The sequence below is a fragment of the Colius striatus genome, chromosome 10 (assembly GCF_028858725.1).
Source record: "Colius striatus isolate bColStr4 chromosome 10, bColStr4.1.hap1, whole genome shotgun sequence".
NCBI classification, from domain to species: Eukaryota; Metazoa; Chordata; class Aves; order Coliiformes; family Coliidae; genus Colius; species Colius striatus.
In genome coordinates this window covers 1,894,379-1,915,988 of record NC_084768.1, presented here as the reverse complement: position 1 = coordinate 1,915,988, position 21,610 = coordinate 1,894,379, and the positions used below count along the sequence as shown (strand labels likewise).

General features: G+C 52.5%; 2 protein-coding genes across 2 annotated transcripts; both read right to left on the bottom strand.

Annotated features, from left to right (window-relative positions):
* Positions 1 to 355: 355 nt before the first annotated feature.
* On the bottom strand, positions 356 to 4,735 carry LOC133626269 (acrosin-like). The gene is made up of 5 exons (XM_062003916.1): positions 4,701 to 4,735; positions 2,647 to 2,808; positions 2,150 to 2,418; positions 1,512 to 1,657; positions 356 to 433 (listed from the first exon to the last, which is right to left on the bottom strand). The coding sequence occupies exons 1-5, from the start codon at positions 4,733 to 4,735 to the stop codon at positions 356 to 358; spliced, it is 690 nt and encodes a 229-aa protein (XP_061859900.1).
* An 11,494-nt stretch (positions 4,736 to 16,229) lies between these two features.
* LOC133626235 (cilia- and flagella-associated protein 45-like) lies at positions 16,230 to 21,381 on the bottom strand. Its single transcript, XM_062003832.1, has 11 exons — positions 21,110 to 21,381; positions 19,733 to 19,875; positions 19,045 to 19,192; positions 18,598 to 18,768; positions 18,260 to 18,438; positions 18,039 to 18,168; positions 17,623 to 17,769; positions 17,429 to 17,542; positions 16,978 to 17,171; positions 16,584 to 16,808; positions 16,230 to 16,406 (listed from the first exon to the last, which is right to left on the bottom strand). The coding sequence occupies exons 2-11, from the start codon at positions 19,837 to 19,839 to the stop codon at positions 16,349 to 16,351; spliced, it is 1,473 nt and encodes a 490-aa protein (XP_061859816.1). The 5' UTR covers positions 19,840 to 19,875; positions 21,110 to 21,381; the 3' UTR covers positions 16,230 to 16,348.
* Between the last annotated feature and the right edge of the window lie 229 nt (positions 21,382 to 21,610).

Sequence of the window (21,610 nt, the reverse complement as noted above, 5' to 3'; positions counted from 1 at the left end):
CACAAACTGCAGCCCTGCTCATAGTCATGGGGTCTGGTCTGCTGAGGCAGCAGGAGGACATGCCCATGCTGCTGTTGGCGAAGGACAAGTCCTTCAGCCACGTGAGACTGGTCACACAGTGCTCCAAGTGAACCTCTTTCCTCTCTCACAGGCTCCCCAGGCGCTGCTGGTTCACACGCGACCGAGGGGGCTGAGCCCCCAGGTCCTGGGGCTGGGTGTCCAGCCAGGGCTGGGCTGGTGAGGTGACCCCTTCCTGCAGGGCAGAGGGAGGGGAGCCAGGCCGTGCTGCAGGGACACCAGGAGGCAACGGGGCCTTTTGCTTCTTCTTTTGTATTTAATTTTGATGAACACTGTGTCAGTAACTCTCCACTTCAAAGGTTCCAGTGCACAGGTATTGCTGCACTTCTGCAGCACGGGTGCAGAGGCCAATGAACTGTGAAACACAAGAAGAAACACATACAATCTTACAAAGTCCAACAACACTGTGTCCAAAGACACTGCTACAGCTACAGCTTCTACTGACTACTGCCTAAGCACTACTGCTGAGAACCTCCAGTGAAGGCGAGGGGCAGGACCCAGCCGTGCTCAGAGTCCTGCTGCTTAAGCCACTTTTCCCTGCAGAGACTGCAGGAGCTGCTGGATCCAATTAACGAAATCCAGCAGCTTCTGGAGTGGGAATGAGCAGGACTCAGTCACCGCTGTTGTTGCCAGGGCTGAGCCTTGTGATGGTCTCTTTGGCCGGGCGAGTGTCACAGCACTTCCTCCAGAGCGAATCCGTGACTGGACCCAGTTGAAGAAGTGCTGGGTGGAGGTGTAGACCCCAGGCTGCTTTGGTCTGGCACAGCCTTTCCCCCAGCTGGTCAGGCCCACGAGCCAGAAGAAGTTGTCGTGTGGAGCTCTGCAGACGAGCGGGCCCCCGCTGTCACCCTGCAGCACAGGACAGAGGGTGTGGGGGTGTTGGGAAGCCCCAGCAGGGTCAGGGGGGTGTTGGGGAGCCCCAGCATGGTGAGGGGAGTGTTGAAGAGCCCCCAGCATAGTGAGGAGGGTGTTGGGAAACCCCAGCAGTCTGAGAGGGTGTTGGGGAGTCCCGGCATGGTGAGGGTGGTGCTGGGAAGCCACAGCATGGTGAGAGGGATGTTGAAGAGCCCCCAGCATAGTGAGGAGGGTGTTGGGGAGCCCCAGCAGGGTGAGGAGGGTTTTGTTAAGCCCCAGCAGTGTGAGGGTGGTGTTGGGAAGCCCCAGCATAGTGAGGGGGGTGTTGGGGAGCCCCAGCATTGTGAGGGGGGTGTTGGGGAGCCCCAGCAGGATGAGGAGGGTTTTGTTAAGCCCCAGCAGTGTGAGGGGGGTGTTGGGGAGCCCCAGCAGGGTGAGCGGGGTGCTGGGAAGCCCCAGCAGTGTGAGGGGGGTGTTGTGGAGCCCCAGCAGGGTAAGGGGGGATTTCGGGAGTCCCAGCAGCCCCACGTGGGCCAGGGCTGCGGGTGCTGCCGGGGCTGGCCCGTGGCTGCTCCTACCTGGCAGGTGTCGATGCCACCCCGCGGGTAGCCAGCACACAGGTTGTAGCTGTGCACGGCCCCTCCGTACCACTCGCTGCTGTTGCAGAGCTTGACATTGATGAGGTGGACCTTGGCCCCCTGCAGCACGTTGGATGCTTCTGCAGCTGTGAGCATGGCAAAGAATTAGCCCCCAGCAGCTCTGGGCCACTTCCCCTCCCCTGTCTGGGCAGAGCCCTTCCATGAGCCTTGGCTTTGCACCTTGCCAAAGAGGCACTTGACCCTTGTCTGATTTTAGGCCATGGCTCAGAATCATAGACTCCCAGATGGTGGGGTTGGAAGGGACCTCTAAACATCATCTAGTCTGACCCGTCTGCTCAAGCAGATTCCTCTAGATCAGGTCACACGGGAACGTGTCCAAGAGGGTTTGGAAGACCTCCAAGGAAGGAGCCTCCACGCCCTCCCTGGGCAGCCTGGGCCAGGGCTCAAAAAACCATCCCAGGTCCTGCAGCCTTTCCTCATGGGAAAGTTCCCTCAGCATCGTGGCAGCCTGAGGTAGCTCAGGCCCCTGCCTGCAGCCTGAGCCCGGCCCTCGGGCAGCCCGAGCCATCTCCCCAGGCTCGCCCCAGGCACACAGGCGCTTTCCCGGGGGCACTCACAGCCTTCCGCGGTGTAGCCCCAGCCAGCGACGCGGCAGTCTGTGAGCTGCGACACCACCACGTCGGAGAAGTGAGTCACACAGGCCAGCTGCACGTAGTCGCTGCACTGCACGGGCTCGTCCAGCTCCAGCAGGGCGATGTCGTTCTCGAAGGCGCCGCTGCGGTAGCTCTCGTGGATCAGCAGCCGCTTGCTCTTGCGCACTTGGGCCTCGGGGCCCAGCTCAGACAGCCGGGTGGCCCCGATCACCATGCGCCACGTCGGGACGTTCCTGGGGGGCAGATGGGGAGCAGAGGGCTCAGAGGGAGCCCAGCAGTTCCCTGCCTCCAGCTCGCCGAGGGAGAGGCCAGGTGCCCCGCGAGCCCCGGGCTGCAGGAACGGCACCAGCCCAGCCCGTGCCGAGCACGGGACGGGAACTCTGCCAGTGCTGGGGGCACGGCCCTGCCCTGCTCCTACTCACCTGTACTTGTCAAAGCAGTGTCCTGCGGTCAGGACCCACCGGGGATGGATGAGGGAGCCTCCGCAGATGTGCCCGCTGCCCACTGCCCCGGGAAGCTGGACGCTGACGATCCAGGGCCAGGCTCCCGGGGAGGCATCGCTGCCGCCCACGACGTGCAACGGCCCGTGGTGCTCAGCCAAGGGCCAGGTCCCGCAGCTTCTCCTGTCACCAGAAAGTCACGAGTGTCCTGCTGGAGGGCTGGCTGCTGCTGGGGCTGCAGGGCAGCCGTCTGCCCTCCCCACCGGGCAGCGCACAGACAGTGGGGCCGGGGAACCCTGCGCCCCAGCTTCTGCCTTTGACCCGCAGGCGAGTGGTGCCAGCAGCCCAGCTCCCAGCTCCTGGGCTTTGGGAAGCTGTGGCAGGGCCATGGGGAACCAATGAAGCCCATCATATCATCGAATCACACAGTCACAGAATGGTGGGGGTTGGAAGGAACCTTTAGAGATCATCCGGTCCAACCCCCTGCAGAAGCAGCTTCCACCTAGATCAGGTCACACAGTAGGGTCTTGAAACCCTCCAAGGAAGGAGCCTCCACACCCTCCCTGGGCAGCCTGGGCCAGGGCTTCCTCACCTCACAGAAAAAACTGCAGCCCCAACCTCCTGACACCCACCCTTTAGGTGTTTGTAACTATTAATAAGAAGCCCCCTCAGCCTCCTCTTTTCTGCCCAAGCTCCCTCCCAGAGCCACTTACCCACAGCTTTGGACTGAGGCACTCACAGGCCAGCAGCACAGGCCCAGCAGGACGAGGACAATCAGAACTTTCATCATTCTGACAGCACGTGGCAGCTCCAAGAGCCAAAGACACGTGGCAGCTCCAAGAGCCAAGGGCACGTCACCCCCAGCGCTGTGTCTGATGCCGTAGTACTGATAGTGCCTGGAAAGCCTCGGCCTCGGCGCTGATATCACAGAGCTGCTGATTCCAGGGGGACTCTGTGTGGGGCACCACGAGGGGTCCAAGCTGGGGGGAGGCAGAAGCAGGGATGGACACCTGAGGTCACACCACACTCAAAAAGCCCCTTTTCCTCCTCTTTGCTCTTGGTCAAAATTGGTTTGGGAGCAGCATGACTTGTCAGAGAGCCGAGATCTGGGTTGTAGCCGCAACCCCAAATCTCCAGGGTGCTGTTTGGCTGCGCACAAGGGCCAAAGGCCTGTGTGTATACTGCCTGCAGGAGGGGAATGCCACTTGGCTTTCCCTGGCTCTCGGTACCACCTCCTGTCCTCTCAGGATCCAGCATTTGGTCAGCAGAGAGCCTCAGCAAAGTTGTTTCACCTTGACTGCGGTGGGATGAGGACGAGGCACAGGAGGGGGTCCTGTTCTCAGGGACTTGTAAGGGTTACTGGGTAGCTGGGCAGAACCATGGCGGGGCAGGGGGGTGGCACGGCACAGACACACGGACACATGTGGGCAGAACCACGGCGGGGCAGGGGGTGGCATGGCACAGACACACGGACACGCCGGGCAGAACCACGGCGGGGCAGGGAGTGGCACTGTTAGCATTACTGTATATGGAAAGTTAGAAGTAGTTAGGCTAAGGTCTGTATCGAGGCCTAGTTAGCAGTGTGGGATGTTGATGTAACCTAGCAGTCTAGGGAACTAGTGGGGGATGCTGAGCTTGTGCATTCTTGCTTAAACAAGCAAAGAGATTAGTGAAGAATGCTGAACGCTGAATCTTGTTTTTCTCAAAGAAATCGTTATCTCGAATGTTTACCTGTTTGTTATCTATGGAAATTTCTGGTTGTGAGTTCAGATAAGCATAGTCTCAAGTAACTACATGAAAGAGCACGACATAATCCTAAAGTCTAAGAAAACTGGTAAACATCACGGGCACCTGATGAAGTAATCATTTGTGGAAAGTATATAAACTCTGTGAAATTTTCTGTTAGTGGGGGCTCTGACTTTGGACACTAGTCCTCAGGTCCCTAGGGCCCTCAATAAAGCACCGCATGAAACGACCTCGGTTGTTTTGTGTTTTCCTTCGGGAACGGGCAGCAGTTTTCTGGCGACCGCGGCAGGACTCCGAAGGTGGCTGGGGCGGTTCGCGTGCTGATTTACTCCACGCCGGCACCGAGAGATTCTCGGGGAGTCATCGGTTCGTGCCCGACCCCCGCACCTGGCGGACGACTGCTATAAGGTAAGCCCATTTTCTGGTATGGGTGCCTGCTCATAAGACGAGGCGGCGATCCTCGCTGAGTTGGGCTAAGACGTCTTGGTGGATGCCCAGGCGCCGGCTGTAAGACGCGGCGAAAGCTGCGCAGGTCCGGCACTTGCCCCTCACGGCGTCGAGAAGTGGCAAGTTGGTTTGGTACTGGTTATTGGTTTTGTGGTTTTTGTTTGTGTCGTTACAGTGTTTGTGTTTGCTGTTTTTTTGTCTGCTGTTATTTGTTTCATGAATACTTGAAATGATGCCGCTTAAAACTTTTAAGGCGTTAGTTCAGTCTAATAGTAAAATCCCAGGAAACACCCCATTAGGATGTTTGCTGGGAAGATGGAGGGGTGCTGGATTTCATCAGGATTTGAATAAGGGTAAAATGATAAACTATTGTAATCATTGGTGGCCTTTATATGAGTCAGAAGGGGGACCTGCGTGGCCCCTAAACGGTACTGTCGATCCGGGTATTGTATCGCCTTTGATGCAGTATTTACGGGACAATGAGAAATGGGATGAGATCCCGTATTTGGATTTGTTTTATTATTTAGGGCGAAAACTGGACTGGCAGAAGGAATGTGGTATTTTAGTTTTGGAAACAAAGGAATTAGGGTGTAGTGAATGTAAGAAGAGATCTATGTGTGTTAAGTGTTTAGCTGCCTCCTCTGGTCCAGAGGAAGATTTATCGTTATTAGTTGCTCATAGTGGACAGGGTCCCTCTGCTCCACCCTATGTTCCACCTCAGATGGAACAGGATAGTGAGGACGATGATAATGAGGAGGAAGAAGAGGATGAAGATGAGGACACCAGGAACTTGGATAAAATGTTAGAAGTTGCGTGGAAGGTTTATAATAGTAGGGGGAAAAGAATCAGCTAAGCGGCAACAAGCAGGTATACTGGCTGTAATTCAGCAATCAGGAGGACAAAGGAGCCAAGGTCGTGGTAGGGGAGGCTCTGCCCAAGGAAGAGGTGGTTATGGTCAGGGAAGAGGGGGATTTCGAATGGGAAACCTTAACCAAGGAAAGCTAGGTTCTAATTAGTGTGCTTTTTGTCGACAGATAGGACATTGGAAAAATGAATGTCCTGTGAAAAATGGAATGGGGGGTGGCGCCGGGACAATGGGTAGTTATCCTATGCCTCAGGCAGATGTCGCCCAAGCCCTGGTTTTGGGGAATTACCAAAATCAGAGCTGACTAGAGCAAGGGTTAAAGGTAAGGTTAGAGATAAATGGTAAAGAACAGGAATTCACAGTTGATACAGGAGCTACTTATTCAGTTCTCAACAAAAGACTGGGACCAATAAGTGATACCACCGTACAGGTGGTAGGGGCTATGGGTCAGCTGGAAGAAAGACCATTTTTGCAGCCTCTAAATTTGAAATTTGGGGGAAAGGAATTGGATCATCAATTTTTGTATATGCCCAATTGTCCCAAGCCCCTGTTTGGAAGGGATTTATTGTCTTTGTTAAACGTGAAAATAATATTTGAAAATGGGAGAGTAAAATTAGAGATTCCAAATGAAGAAATTGGGAAAATTTTTGTAATAAAAGAAATAGAACCTACTCCCATTCCAGAAGAAATAGGTCAGGCAGTTGTACCCTGGGTATGGGAAACAGGGACCCCAGGAAAGTCAAAAGCTGCCCAGCCTGTTGTTGTAGAACTAAAGGAAGGAGCCCAGCCGGTTAGGGTTAGACAATATCCAATTAAGTTGGAGGCTAGGAAAGGAGTGGCTCCTCTGATAACCCAATTTGTGATTCAAGGAATTTTACAGGAATGTGAATCTGAGTATAACACTCCTATTTTTCCTGTAAGTAAGCCTAATGGTAAATATAGGCTAGTGCAAGATTTAAGGGCCATAAATGAAATTGTAAAGGACATTCACCCAGTGGTTGCTAACCCTTATACTCTGTTAACATCTGTGTCGGAAAGGTTTAAATGGTTTACAGTAATTGACTTGAAAGATGCCTTCTTCTGCATCCCGCTGGCATTACCCAGTAGGAAGTATTTTGCATTTGAATGGGAAGATCCAAATTCGGGAAGGAAGAAACAACTGACATGGACACGGCTTCCGCAGGGTTTCAAAAACAGCCCCACTATTTTTGGAAATCAATTAGCCAAAGAGTTGGAGGAATGGAAGACCGAACAGGTAAGAGAATCTCCATTCTCTTATGTGATTTTGCAGTATGTGGATGATATTCTGTTGGCAACTGAGGAAAAGGAAGTTTGCCTGAAGCTTACAATTGCCTTACTGAATATGCTGGGACAAGCAGGATATCGAGTATTTAAGGAAAAGGCCCAGCTCCTCAAAGAGAGTGTTCTTTATTTGGGATGTGAATTGATGCAAGGTCAGAGACGATTGGGCACAAACAGAATTGAGGCAATATGTGCCATACCCCTTCCAAGGAATCATCAGGAACTGAGATCATTTTTAGGAATGATTGGTTGGTGTAGACTGTGGATTCTAAATTTTGGATTGTTAGCCAAACCCTTGTATGAGGCTTTGAAGGAGCCCCAATTGGAATGGAGTCCACAAAGGAAAAGAGCCTTTCAGGAGCTAAAACAAGCTCTGAAAGAAGCGCCTGCCTTAGGGTTGCCGGACTTAAATAAGGATTTTCAGCTTTATGTAAATGAAAGGCAGAATCTGGCTCTGGGAGTGTTGACCCAGAAAATAGGGTCATGGAAACGCCCAGTGGGATATTTTTCAAAACAACTGGACAATGTTAGTGCTGGTTGGCCGTCATGCTTGAGGATAGTTACGGCCACAGTGATCCTCATACAGGAAGCCCGAAAACTAACTTTGGGAAGGAAAATGGAGGTCTTTGTGCCCCATATGGTCTTCGCTGTCCTGGAACAAAAGGGGAGTCACTGGTTATCATCCAGCAGGATGTTACAATATCAAGCTATATTAAGAGAACAAGATGATGTGGAACTTAAGATAACTAACCATATCAACCCAGCAGAATTTCTTCGCAGCAAACAGGAAGAAGGGGAGCTGGTTCATGACTGTGTAGAAACAATTGAACAGGTGTATGCGAGCCGAGCAGACCTAAAGGACACACCGTTAGAAGATTCAGATTGGGATCTCTTTACCGATGGATCCAGCTTTGTGGAAAATGGAACCAGGTATGCGGGATATGCGGTGGTCACAGCTGCACAAGTGATTGAAGCAAAGGCTTTAGCCCCTGGGACATCTGCTCAAAAGGCAGAGATAATTGGACTTACCGGGGCATTAATTTTGAGTACTGGAAAAAAGGTAAATGTATGGACTGACTCGAAATATGCCTTTGGAGTTGTACACGTTCATGGTGCCTTGTGGAAAGAACGAGGACTATTAAACTCACAAGGATCTATGATAAAACATAGATTGGAAGTCCTTGCCTTGTTGGATGCGGTACATAAACCAGAAAAGGTAGCAGTAATGCACATCAGGGGACATCGTAAAGAAGAAGGAAAGATATATCGAGGGAATAAACTAGCAGACATCACTGCTAAAGAAGCTGCTCGACAGGTTTGGACTCAGATGGCTTTAATACCAACCAAGGTGAGCCCTGTTTCTTGTTATATGATTCGGGGACCGAGCTATTCTGCCGATGATGAGAAATTGGCGACATATCTAAAGGCCCAGAAGAATGCAGTTGGATGGTATGTAACGACAATGGGACAAGTGGTGGTGCCCAAAAATGTTATGAAGTCTATATTAGAGACTGAACACAATAAATGCCATTGGGGAGCAGAGGTGTTGGTAAAATTTTTGAAAAAGGAAATAATTTCCAACCAAATGTTAACACTGGCGAAAAGGGTGAATGCCACGTGCCCAGTTTGTTTAAAGAATAATCCTATTGTAAGGAAACAGGTGCAGTTGGGAAAATTACAAATAGGACCAGAGCCTGGAGAGTATTGGCAAGTCGACTTTTCAGAACTTCCAAGGGCTCAGGGACTTAAATACCTGTTGGTGTATGTGTGCACCTTTTCGGGGTGGCCAGAAGCCTTCCCTTGTAGAACAAACCAAGCAAAGGAAGTGGTGAAGACTTTGTTGAAAGAAATAATACCTAGATTTGGAGTACCACTGGGATTATCATCAGATAGAGGCCCACATTTTGTGGCAGGGATAGTTCAGGAGGTGGCTAGGACGTTAGACATTACCTGGAATTTACACACTCCATGGAGACCTCAGTCTAGTGGTCAAGTAGAAAGGATGAACCAAACACTGAAAAATCAGATCAAAAGGATATGTCAGGAGGCCAAACTTCAGTGGCCCCAAGCTTTGCCGTTAGCGTTACTTAGGATTAGGATAAAACCTAGGGAAAGGATAGGAGTAAGTCCGTACGAGATACTGTACGGCAAGCCTTATCATGCCACCGTGTTAAAAGGAGACCCGCATGCATTGGGAGACCAGGTGATTTTTAACTATGTTATGTCACTCAACAGAGTTCTCAACGCCTTACGGGGTGCCCTTCAATGGAATCGGCCGCTCCCGCTGGAAACTCCAGTGCATGATATTCAACCGGGAGATCAGGTCTATGTGAAGAATTGGTTCACAGACCCACTGAGAGAGACATGGGACGGTCCCCATCAAGTGATCTTGACAACTTTCACAGCCATAAAGGTAGCGGGAATCGACGCTTGGATCCACTACACTCGAGTCAAGAAGGTTCCAACCGAATGGGAAACCCAAGTGGTATCCCCCACACGAATGATATTTCGAGCCAAACAGCATTCTTAACTGTTGTACTGTTGATATTATTGAAAATGGTATCGGTCAATGGATTTGTATTTGTCACTGTTACAGAACCTGTGGTTACTGTTATGGAAGGGATGGATGTCAATTTAACCTGTGACATTACTGATGACCAGGGAGCTGGAGCCGAGGAAATAATTGCGATTTGGAAACAAGGACAAACCAGATTGACTGCAAGTATTGTTATTGTTTGGAATAAGGATACCCAAAAAGGAAATGTTACCTTGCAATTGACTAATTTAACGTTAGGAGAAGCGGGAGTGTACATGTGTTTGGTATTAATTCAGGAAAATTTTGATTATAAGCGAATAGATTTGAGAGTAGTACCTTGGTCCCCGATTCAGGAGGGAGTAGAAGTAATACCAAAAATAGCTTCAATGGATATGTGGGATGGCCCACCCTTGAGGATAAACTGCGCATTTACTACACAAAGAGAATGTGAAGCCCTGGTTCAAGTTAAATGGTGGAAAATGGGACCTCAAGGATTGTGGGACAGGATCGAGGAAGGAATCAGTTGGTGGAATGTGGAGAATAGAGGGATAGGATGGCTGAATTATACTCAACCTCTGTTGGGTAAGATGGATGGACAATATCTATGTGTAGTTGTATGTGGACCCTACTCTAATTATGGAAAAAGAAATGTGCAGGGCCAACCTCATTTGAATCAAGGAATTAGGGCCACACAAGGGGTGTATCAGGCCAACGAAGGGAAAATAGTTATTTTAACATGCAAAGTGAATCCCAGAATGAGTTTCTCAGATTTTGGGTGGTGGTTTGGAGATAGCAGTTTACAGCCTGGAAGGAAATATCGGATAGAGAAGAGGTTAGGCGACACCATAGTATTAATAATAAATGATGTACAATCAGATGATGAAGGGATGTATTGGTGTTGGATAGCCAAAGATGCGTGGTGGGCCCACTCTAGGATGTTAGTATCATTAATTAGAGGCAAATATAGCCGAAGGAGAATACAGGATCTAGGAAATGGGACAATAAGCTTCCATCGAGATGAAGGACGGGAAAACTTAGTGGTTGGGTTGATTAGAGATTTTGGAATGATTCAGAATGTATCTAAGATTACAGCATGTTTGCCACTACCTCAGGCTGCAGGTGAACCTATACCCTGGGGAATTATTCCATTAACAACCATGCCAGAAACCTCTGTTAATTTTACTTGGAACTGCAGGCAAGTATCAATAAAGTACGAAGAGTGGATAAATGGGTGTTTAATAAAGGGGGATTTAACGGAAAAAGAGTGTAGATCATTGCCGGGGTATTATAGATGGGTTAGAACAGGTCCTTATGGAAAAGGTCGCTGTACAGTAGATAGTACTCTTCCAATAATTGGATATTGGTGTAGTAGCACAAAAATAAAAGTTGAAAAGATTAGGAATGAAGAGATCTGCCAGAATGTTACACAACAACAAACTTTGGAAGATGAATGGGACACAGTATGGGGACCTGGTTTGTTGGAATCATATAGTTACCTAGGTCCAGTACAATGGTGTATACAATGGACAGGGGAGAAAGATCAGACTCACGATGGTGTGATGGCTACATACACTTCCATGAGACCATCCAGAGATCAGAAAGAAATATGGAACTGTAAGAAAGTTTTTACTTGTGACTCCCCAGAGAGTCAGATAGGTTTAGTCCCTGTTAGAGTTCTGCTGAAATGGGGGTGTGAATGTCGGGGATACAATCATACGATTAAAGGCAAAATAAAGGGAGATGTACATGAGAAAGGGATGTATGGAAAAAGGGTCATTAATTGCAAATCCACCACAATCAGAAGTCCAGGAAACTTAGTTTGGGTTATGGGTCATGGGCAATGGACCACCCATTTACCAATTGATGGTCCAGTAACTCAAATAACCTTGGGAGTTCCCACATTATGCCCATTTTGGAGACAATCTAAATTAGAAACAAGGATAGCTCGGAAGAAAAGGGAAATAGGTGATGATATCAAAGTAGAAGATGAGTGGCATGAACCAAGTGATGGAGTAAAATTTGGCTGGGCTTTAGAGTCTTTGTTTGCACAGGTTGCATCTTACCGTAATAGGGAAATGTTGTATAAGCTACTGGGCCAGACTAAAAGATTAGCAGCAGCCACCAAGAAAGGGTTTAAGGATATGAATTTGCAGCTACAGGCAACTAGCAGAATGACTTTGCAGAATAGAATGGCCTTAGATATGTTGCTGCTGCGGGAACATGGGGTCTGTGGTTACCTGAGCAAAAGAATTGATCACTGCTGTATCCATATTCCAAACATGACAATCGAAGTAGAAAAGGATATTTTACAATTGGAGAAGGTTGAAACCGAAGCCAAAGAAATTGAAAAAGAAGCTCAACATAATTGGATAGGAGCAATATTTGATTCACTGGGGCTCCAGGTCTCTGGGTGGATTTCCTCAGTCATCCAGTATATAATTATGTTTGTTATACTATTGATGATAATTTATATAGTTTACAAGTGTATTTTAGGAACCATTACCAGAGAAAAGCTCAACACCTGGAGATTAATGAATGCGATGACCAGAAATGGAACTGGAAATGGGTCTCCTCCTCCATCATATAAGGAAACCACTACTTGAGACACGGACAATAGAAACAGATGATGTTGAGCATCCTTGCAAGATAGAAGAATGCTCAAAAGGGGGGACTTGTTAGCATTACTGTATATGGAAAGTTAGAAATAGTTAGGCTAAGGTCTGTATCGAGGCCTAGTGAGCAGTGTGGGATGTTGATGTAACCTAGAAGTCTAGGGAACTAGGGGGGCATGCTGAGCTTGTGCATTCTTGCTTAAACAAAGCAAAGAGATTAGTGAAGAATACTGAATGCTGAATCTTGTTTTTCTCAAAGAAATCGTTATCTCGAATGTTTACCTGTTTGTTATCTATGGAAATTTCTGGTTGTGGATTCAGATAAGCATAGTCTCAAGTAACTACATGAAAGAGCACAACATAATCCTAAAGTTTAAGAAAACTGGTAAACATCACGGGGACCTGATGAAGTAATCATTTGTGGAAAGTATATAAACTCTGTGAAATTTTCTGTTAGTGGGGGCTCTGACTTTGGACACTAGTCCCCAGGTCCCTAGGGCCCTCAATAAAGCACCGCATGAAACGACCTCGGTTGTTTTGTGTTTTCCTTCGGGAACGGGCAGCAAAGGTGGTTCAGATTCCCTTATGTTTTCTTGAATAAGTGATTCGCAGAGGCGAGGGGTGGGATGTTCTGGTTTAGCAAGGAGCAGCTTTTGGCTTAGTAACAGGGGGAGCGGGTTGCAGTGCAGACCCGGTAAAGAGTTTGCAACTCTCCCCCGGCTCCTGGGCTCACACCCAGCTCCGGCCCTGCTGGGCCAATCTGGCCCCTCTGCCAGCACTATTTAGGGGACGGGAATTTGAAGTGCTGGCAGGAGGTGTAAGAGTGATACAAGATGGAGGCGACCACGCGGACCCTTCAGCCAGAGAAGGAGGAAGGAAGGAGAAGCAACAGACCAGAGACCCCTCTGCAAGCGGTGGCGAGAATGCAGCTGTGCCCCTGCAGCCTATGGAGATCCATGGCAGGACCGAGAGTTACCAGCAGCTCCGTGTGAGTGAGCCCGGACGGGAGAGGGACTGTGTGGGGAGGGGCCATGGCCCAGGCCGTGCTGGAGAGCCTGCACGCCGCAGAGCAGCCCCACACGAGAGGCAGAGACGAGCTGCAGCCTTTGGAGTCAGTGGGCATCGGAGCAGCCCGTGCAGGGCTGCCATGCGTGTGAGTTACCCCACGGACTCGCAGGGAGGACTGGTGTGGAGTTCACCCGTCCTGAGGAGGGACAAACGGCAGAAGCTATCGGGAACAGACTGACTGAGACCCCCACTGCCTGCCCCCCCGAACCGTTCGGGGGGGACAGGGTAAAAACCCCGGGATCAGGGCTCTGAGCCCGGGAAGAGGGGAGGGGTGGCAAGAAGGTGTTCTTCAAAAGGCTGGTTGGACTCTTCATTGATGTATTGCTCTGTGTTGTTTCATTTTGGTTATGTTTTGGGTTTTTGGGGGTATGTTTTAGTTGATGTTGCATTAAATTGTTTCTCTGTTTTCTTCCCCAAACCGAGTGGCCTGCTCTGCTTTGCCCTGAACCTTCAGCGGCAATTAAGCTCTCCCTGCCCTTGAGCAATTCTCAGGTACTCGGGGCTAATCGTGGTCTTTGTTCCCTGATGGGCCTAAACCACGACAGGGTCTAACTCCTCATTTTTGGGGCCTAAAGTCTAGTTTTTAGGGTCTAAATCCTTGTTTTGAGGTCTATACGACCTGGTTTTAGATCTAAATCCTCGTTTCTGGTGTCTAAACCCCTCATTTTCGGGTCTAAATCCTTGATTTTGGGGTCTAAACAAGCAGTTCTAGGATCTAAATCCTTGTTTTCAGTATAAACCTCCTGTTTTAGGGTCTAGATCCTAATTTTAGCGGCAAAACCCATACTTTTAGGATCTAAATTCTCTGTTTTGGTCTCATTTTTTGTCTAAACCACAGTTTTAGGGTCTAAATCCTTGTTTTTAGGGTCTAAACCCACTGTTTTAGGGTCTAAATACTCATTTTTGGGATCTATACCCCCAGTTTTAGGATCTAAAAGCTAATTTTTAGGTCTAATCCCATCCTTTTAGGGTCTAAATCAATTTTTTGGGGTCTAAGCTCCCGGTTTAAGGGTCTTAATCCTCGTTTTTTGTTCCTAAAGTCTAGTTTTTAGGATCTAAATCCTCGTTTTAGGTCTATAACACCTGGTTTTGCGTCTAAATCCTCGGTTTTGTGGTCTAAACCCTCAGTTTTACCATCTAAATGGCCTTTTTTTGGTGTCTAAACTCCCAGTTGTAGGGTCTGGATCCTCGTATTTAAGGACTAAACCCTTGGTTTTAGGGTCTAAATCAATTTTTTGGGGTCTAAGCTCCCGGTTTAAGGGTCTTAATCCTCGTTTTTTGGTCCTAAAGTCTAGTTTTTAGGATCTAAATCCTCGTTTTAGGTCTATAACACCTGGTTTTGCGTCTAAATCCTCGGTTTTGTGGTCTAAACCCTCAGTTTTACCATCTAAATGGCCTTTTTTTGGTGTCTAAACTCCCAGTTGTAGGGTCTGGATCCTCGTATTTAAGGACTAAACCCTTGGTTTTAGGGTCTAAATCCTTGTATTTGGGGTCTAAACACCCTGTTTTAGGGTCTAAATCCTCATTTTTTTTGGTCTAAACCCACACTTTTAGGGTCTAAATCCTTGTTTTTGGGTCTAAACCCTCAGTTTTAGCGTCTAAATCCCCTCTTCTTGGTGTCTTAACTCCCAGTTTTACGGTCTGGATCCTCATTTTTAGGACTAAACCCCTCGTTTCAGGGTCTAAATCCTTGTTTTGGGGGTTTAAACAACCAGTTTTAGGGTCTAAATCCTCGTTTTAAGGACTAAACCCCTGGTTTTAGGGTCTAAATCCTTGGTTTTGGGGTCTATATTGTGGTTTTTAGGATCTAAATCCCCATTTTACGTCCATATCGTCTTGTTTTTCGCGCCTAAATCCTTGTTTTTGGGATCTAAACCCTCAGTTTTAGGGTCTAAATCCCCTTTGTTGTGTCTAAACTCCCAGTTTTAGGGTCTAGATCCTCGTTTTTAGGATTAAACCCCCGGTTTTAGGGACTAAATCCTTGTATTTGGGGTCTAATCACCCAGTTTTAGGGTCTAAATCTCCATTTTTTGGTCTAAACCCACAGTTTTAGGGTCTAAATCCTCATGTTTTGGGGCCTAAAATCTAGTTTTTAGGGTCTGAATCCTTTTTTTTTTGAGGTCTATACCACCTGGTTTTGGGTCTAAATCCTTGGTTTTGGGTCTAAACCCTTGGTTTTAGCATCTAAATCCTCTTTTTTTGGTGTCTTAATTCCCAGCTTTAGGGTCCAGTTCCTTTTTTTTAAGGACTAAACCTGTGGTTTTTGGGTCTAAATCCTTGGTTTTTTGCCCCTATAGTCTAGTTTTTATGGTCTAAAACTTCATTTTACGTCCACACCACCTGATTTTCACATATAAATCCTTGTTTTTGGGATCTAAACCCTCGGTTTTAGGGTCTAAATCCCCTTTTTTGTGTTTTAACTCCCAGTTTTGTGTTTTAAATCTGTGGGGTGTGCTGGGTTTGTGGAATTCCCAGCCAGCAGCCGGGCCTGCACAGCCCTGACATCAACCAGCACCGTTTCTGCCGAGCGTGTGACTGTTGGCGAGTGGCACACGGCTGCGGATCCGCTTCTGGGGCGACAAAGGCCCCGGTGAGACGAGAGGGAAGCAGGGCCCAGGCTTTGCTCCTGCTCTGGCAGGGCCCTGCTCGTTCCACACTAGCCCACAGGTTGCCCCAGCTGCACAAGAGTTGCAATAAGCGGCTTGGGGAAAAAAGTCCCTGGAGGTGAGAGCTGGGTGAGAAGGTGGCACTGCCAGGGCTGTGTGCACGGAGAAGAGCCTGCCTGCCTCATGGGGACCCTGCCTGGGGCAGCCCTGCTTCAGTGGGGACACCGAGCCGTGCTGAGGGCCTGGGGATGCTCCTGGGCCCTCCCCTGGGCCCTCCCAGCAGATGTGGGGAGATGGGCAAGGGGCAAGCTCTGCCCCAGGAAGGGGGAAGTTGGGTGACGCGCCTCTGGGGGACTCCAGCCCCGCGGGCAGCTGCTGGCCCACAGACCCCAGGCAAGAGAAGGACAAAACACACCATCTGCTCCATAAACAACTCTCTTTATTCTCGACAACCCTAACGAGTAAAATGGAAGCCCCGAAATGGCTGGGGAACTGAAGTTCCCTCCTGCTGGCGCTGAGCCTGGCCAGGAGCTGCTCCTGCTCAGCTCTGGGCCTTCCGCTCCAGATGGGCACAATATTTCTCAGGGATGCCTAAGGGCCTGCAGAGGAAAGAAAGCGTCAGTCAGCCTGTGCTGCAGCGGCATCGAGCTGCAGGAGCGTGGCCCGGGGCGCAGTCTGGCTGATGAGGATGCCACGGGAGCTGTGAGGTGGCTCAGGGCAGCCAGGAAGGCCTGAGGGACAGGCAGGGGAGCAAGCGGGCGCCGGCAGCCCCTCACCTGAACTCCTGCAGCAGCTGCTGCTTGTGGCGGGCGATGCGCAGGCTGCGCTGCTGGGCCTCCTCCTGCCGCCGCCGGGCCTCCTCGAACTCGGCCACCCGCTCCCGCGTCAGCTGCTGCTGCCGCTCCTGCATCTGGCGCCGGACGGCGCTGGCGTGGGCGAGCCGCTGCTCTGCCCTCCGCGCCGCCTCGGCCTTCTCCTTCTGCAGCTGCTCCCGCAGGGCCCTGCGGGACGGGGGACAGAGAGGGCAGAGGGGAGAGGGGCGGGTGAACGGCCCCGCCGCAGCCCCTGCCCGCGGGGGCCTCGGCCGGCACCGCAGCCCCCAGCTGTGGCCGATTCTTGCCAGGAGCCCCCTGTCAGCTCCCCTCTTGGTCCAGGCAGGGTCCCTCTCACCTGAGGCTCCTCTCGAAGTCTTGCCGGTCCCGTTGCACCTGGATGGCTGCCTCGTGCTCACGCTGCGCCATCTGCTCACAGCGGCTCCGCTCCAGCTCCTGCTGCAGCGCGGCCTTTCTCCGCGCTGCCTCCAGCTCCTTGCGCCGCCACTCGCGCTCGGCGGCCTCCTGGCTGCGCTTGGCCCTCAGCGCGTCCTGCCCAGGGGACCGCGGTGACGCTGGAGGGGGCGGCGGGGGCTTCCCGCAGAGGCCAGCTCTGCCACCGCTGCAGCGGGGCTCTGCCTCTCTCCCTCGCCCTGCTCCAGCTGCTGCTCGGCGCCCGCAGCCCCCCAGGAGAGAGGCCCCGTGCAGGGAGCTCCCCCGTTGCTGCCCCGGGGGGGTGATGGGGAAGGTGGCAAGGGAGGCAGTGGGGGAGGGAGCACGTGGCATGTGCTTGGCAGCGAGTTGCTCACCTGCTCTGCCTTCTGGTCCCGGGCCCTCTCCTGCATGGCCCTGAAGCGTGCAATCTCCTTCTCTTTCTCCTGGCGGAGTCGCGCCTGCTCGGCCTCCAGCTTGGCCTCCCGCTCCTGCGTGGGACACAGCCTCGTGGCAGATCCCTGCAGCCCCATGAACCTACCCCACAGCCACCCACGCCCAGGCCTCTTACCATTTTCTGCCGCTGGTACTGCAGAATCCGCTCGTCTGCCAGCCTCTCCAGCTCGGTCTGCTCCTCCTTGAGCTTCCGATTCGCGTCATTGACACGTTTGATCTCCGCCTGGGTTTTCTTCTGCTGCTCCCGTCTGCGCTGCAAGTCCTGACAGTGGTGCAGAGGCTCCGAGGGTGAGAGGGCAAGTGCCACAGCACAAATCGCTCCCTCCCCTCTCCCCAGGGGCCTTCCTCAGGGCCCAGCAGCAAGGGGTCGCTTTCTGAGGATGCCTCAACTTGCCCAGCAGACCAGAGCTCTCATTCTGACGGCTGTTGCTCCACACACCCAGTGTGACTTGCCCAGCACGGGCTCACCCTTCCATCCAAGGGGAAAACCCAACCGCAGCCCCCCTGCTCCCCGCGGGTCCCCGGTCGCACCTTCTGCTCCTCCATCTTCAGCTGCTCCATCTGCTGCCGCAGCTCCTGAGCCTCCTCCTCCTGTTGCACAGCTCTCAGAGCGCGCTCCTCCGCGTTCTTCTCCATCTGCCTGACGATCTCCTGTCTCCCTCTGGAGAGCAGAGAGCAGAAGGGATCCCTCCAGCTCCGTCCCACTCCCAGAGGCAGAAAGCCCAGTGCTCCATCAGGACTCTGCTGCAAACCTGATCAGCTCCTGCTTCCTCCTGCGCTCCAGCTCCTCCTGCTTCCCCTCAGCCTTTTTCCTCTCCGCCTCCACCATCCTGGCCAGGCGATTCTCTTCTTCCTGCAGCTCTTTTGCGATGAGCTTCTTCTCCAGGATCTGGGCGTCGCGGATCACGTGGCACTTGGTGCCCAGGAGGAGCTGTGGGGCAACAGGGCTCGCTGGTCTCTGAGCCAGACTCTGCAGCGGCAGCAGGGCCAGGCACAGGGATGGAGGCGGGGAAAAGGGCAGGAGAGGAAGGCCCTGGGAGCAGGCAGCTCAGGCAGGGGCCAGCTGATGCCAGGCAGCCCCTGCACCCACCGTTTTGAACTCTTTAATCTCCTCCTCCTGCTCCAACCGCTTCCTCTCGGACTGCTTCAGCAGGGCCTGCGCCCGCTCCCGCGCCTCCTCCTCCAGCTCGCTCGGCTTCTCCCTCTGCTGCTGCTCCAGGGCCTTTTGCCTGGCCGCCTTACATCGCTCTCTCACGGCCTCCTGAGGGGACAGGATGTCTGGCTTTCAGCAGCCCTGCCAGCCCGAGCCCAAGCCCGAGCCCAAGCCTGAGCCCACCCCGGGGTGCTGCGGGGCAGCCTGGCTCACGAGGGACATGTTCCCCCGCAGCCCGGCCCCTTCCCACAGCCCTGCTAAGACACCCCACTCCCATTGCAGGCTGCCAGAGATGCAGCACAGAGGCTCTCCCACAGCACTCAGGGCTCCCCACGCACTGGGGGAGCAACCAAGGAATGAAGGGGCAAGAGGAGAAATCCTTACGAGTGCGGCTGCCCTCTGCGCTTTGAGGGCTGCCAGCTGGGCCTCACGCTCCTCCTTGGAGAGGACTCGAGCTGATTCCTCAATGCGCTGCAGATCCCTGTGGCTGATGATGAGGGATGCTGCTGGCTTCTCTGCACGGACACTGGGGCTACGTGGGACAGAGAGTTGTCAGAATGCAGTGCCCGAGGGCCACCTTCATAGGACACAAGCAGCAGGCGCCTGGCGACAAGGACCCTGAGGAGCCCCAGCCAGGGGTCGTGCTCAGGGCCACAGAGGCACCAAAAAACCCCAGCGACAGCCACTCAGGCAGTGCAGGGGAAAGAAGCTTCCTCTCCCCGAGGCAGGGCACAAGAGGCCATCTGCGTGGGGCACGAGCAGCAGGCAGGGACCGAGCCACCGTGGAGCTCAGGAGCCCTGACCAGTGGTTGTGCTCGAGCACAGTGCCAGACTGCCCCAGGGGAAAATCCCTTCCTGACCCCAGTGCTGGCCCTGAGCTTGTGAGCAGGACCTGCCTCCTGCTCCCACGGGCTGCTCACACCTCCCAGGACATGCCCGAGCCATCTCAAATGCCCCCGGCCTGACCTGCCCTGGGGCTGAGAACCGACCCCCCCCCCGTGCCTGGCAGGGCACCAGTGGGTGCTACAGAGCACTGGGACCCCTGGCAACATCTCTGCACCCCATTGCTTACGTGTTCTCCCTCTGGATCCGCAGGGCATGAGGAGGCTGGGCTCTGCAGGGCTCCTTGGGAAGGCGTCTTGCTCTAGACCCCGCTCTGCGGTGGGAAAGGCTTTCCATGCCTCAGGTGGGCTTTGAGGGTGGCTCTGGCAGGAGCTGAATGGCAGCAGAGAACTTCCAGCAGCCTTGTCTGGCCTCTGTTCTCCGGTCTCTCTCCTTGCCAAAGAACCCCACTCAAAGCAGCCCCTCAAGGGTCTCCTCTCGCCTGCCTGCAGCTGCCTCTGAGCTGCTCTGGCAGCGGGACCCAGGAGCTGCTCCCTTTTGTACACCCCCCCCCCCCCCCCCCCCCCCGGAGCACTGTGACATTGGCGTTGCCGGGTGGTGCTGGGACACGGTGGGGATGGGGCCCCCTGCACAGCCCTGGGCTTGTGCCCCCACTCTGGGAATTGTCCATTTCATTTCAGCAGCACTCACTATGACCTGGAACGGCTGCATCAGGCCTCTGCCTCCCTCCCCCATTAAAAAGTTGTGGAGATGTGTTCCCCACACGTGAAGAGAGACTGTTGCAATCTTCCCCCAGAGCTGCTGGGCTGTTCCTCTGGCCTCTCTCTGCATTTCTGTCCTTCAGTTCCCTTTCCTTTTAGCTCTTTGCACACTTTAATCACATGTAATAAGGAGTAATGGGATGAAGCTGGAATTCCATTGAATCATAAGAAAAAGCTCTTTCACTGTCAGGGTGAGGGAGCCCTGGCCCAGGCTGCCCAGGGAGGCTGTGGAGGCTCCTTCCTTGGAGGTCTTCAGGACCCACCTGGACACGTTCCTGTGTGACCCGATCTAGGTGGGAGCTGCATCTGCAGGGGGGGTTGGACTGGACGAGCTCCAAAGGTCCCTTCCAACCCTCCCATTCTATGATTCTACAGTTGTTTCCTAGTCCAAGGATTGCCTCCCGGATCCTTCCAGTGCCTCAGTGTGCATCCTAAGGGGATTCCTTCAATCCCCTGAGGGTCTATTCCCCGTTATAAAACGATGCAAGGCAAAAAATATTTAAAAAGCCCCTTTTCCCCAAATCTCAAGAGGTTGGGGGCTGGCAGGGCCCAGTGAGCTGTGGCTCTCCACAGCTCTCAGGGGACAGCAGACTGTTCCACACCTCTGAGTGCAGACTCACTGCAGGTTAAACACAAGTCAATACTTGCCGAATTGGTATCAATTTTGGATCTTCTTTTGTTTTAATATCATCAGGGAATGAGTTTTCTCATTGACAGGCACTGCAGTTATCTGCACTCCTTGTATAACCGAGTGTCTTAGTCTAGTAAAACAAGGTATGAAACAGGGAATTCTTAACAATCCTCCAAAAACCCCAAAATTCTACTATTCCAGTCCCTGCACCCACCTTTCTGAACTCTTTCATCTCCCTGGTGTCCCAGCTCTGGCTGCTGCTGGTGCCAATGTTTCTGGTGAGGAGCCTGGAGAGCAACCTCGAGAAGCTGCTGCTGGGGCTCTGAAGGGGGTGGGAGGGGGTCCCGAGGCTTCTGTTCTCTCTCTCAGGCAATAAAATGGGCTGGAAGAAGCAAAATAAACACAGGAAAACGGCGATCACCCCGCAGCGAGCAACCTGAGCCCCGATCTGTCTTGTGGGCAGGAACGAGCCGCCCCCGGCCCCGCTCCTCCCTCAGGGCCGGAACGAGCCGCCCCCGGCCCCGCTCCTCCCTCAGGGCGGGAACGAGCCGCTCCCGGCCCCGCTCCTCCCTCAGGGCCGGAACAAGCTGCTCCCGGCCCCGCTCCTCCCTCAGGGCGGGAACGAGCCGCCCCCGGCCCCGCTCCTCCCTCAGGGCGGGAACGAGCCGCCCCCGGCCCCGCTCCTCCCTCAGGGCCGGAACGAGCCGCCCCCGGC

Excerpts from the sequence above, each read along its gene's own strand:
- LOC133626235 (XM_062003832.1), bottom strand. The coding sequence starts at position 19,839 with ATGGAAAGCCTTTCCCACCGCAGAGCGGGGTCTAGAGCAAGACGCCTT. Across the intron at positions 17,770-18,038 it reads TGAAGATGGAGGAGCAGAAG|GACTTGCAGCGCAGACGGGA; the intron begins GTGCGACCGGGG and ends CACCACTGTCAG. Across the intron at positions 16,809-16,977 it reads GACTTCGAGAGGAGCCTCAG|GGCCCTGCGGGAGCAGCTGC; the intron begins GTGAGAGGGACC and ends CCCGTCCCGCAG.
- LOC133626269 (XM_062003916.1), bottom strand. The coding sequence starts at position 4,735 with ATGACTCCCCGAGAATCTCTCGGTGCCGGCGTGGA. Across the intron at positions 2,419-2,646 it reads GGCTCCCTCATCCATCCCCG|GAACGTCCCGACGTGGCGCA; the intron begins GTGGGTCCTGAC and ends TCTGCCCCCCAG. Across the intron at positions 434-1,511 it reads GTGGCATCGACACCTGCCAG|TTCATTGGCCTCTGCACCCG; the intron begins GTAGGAGCAGCC and ends TGTGTTTCACAG.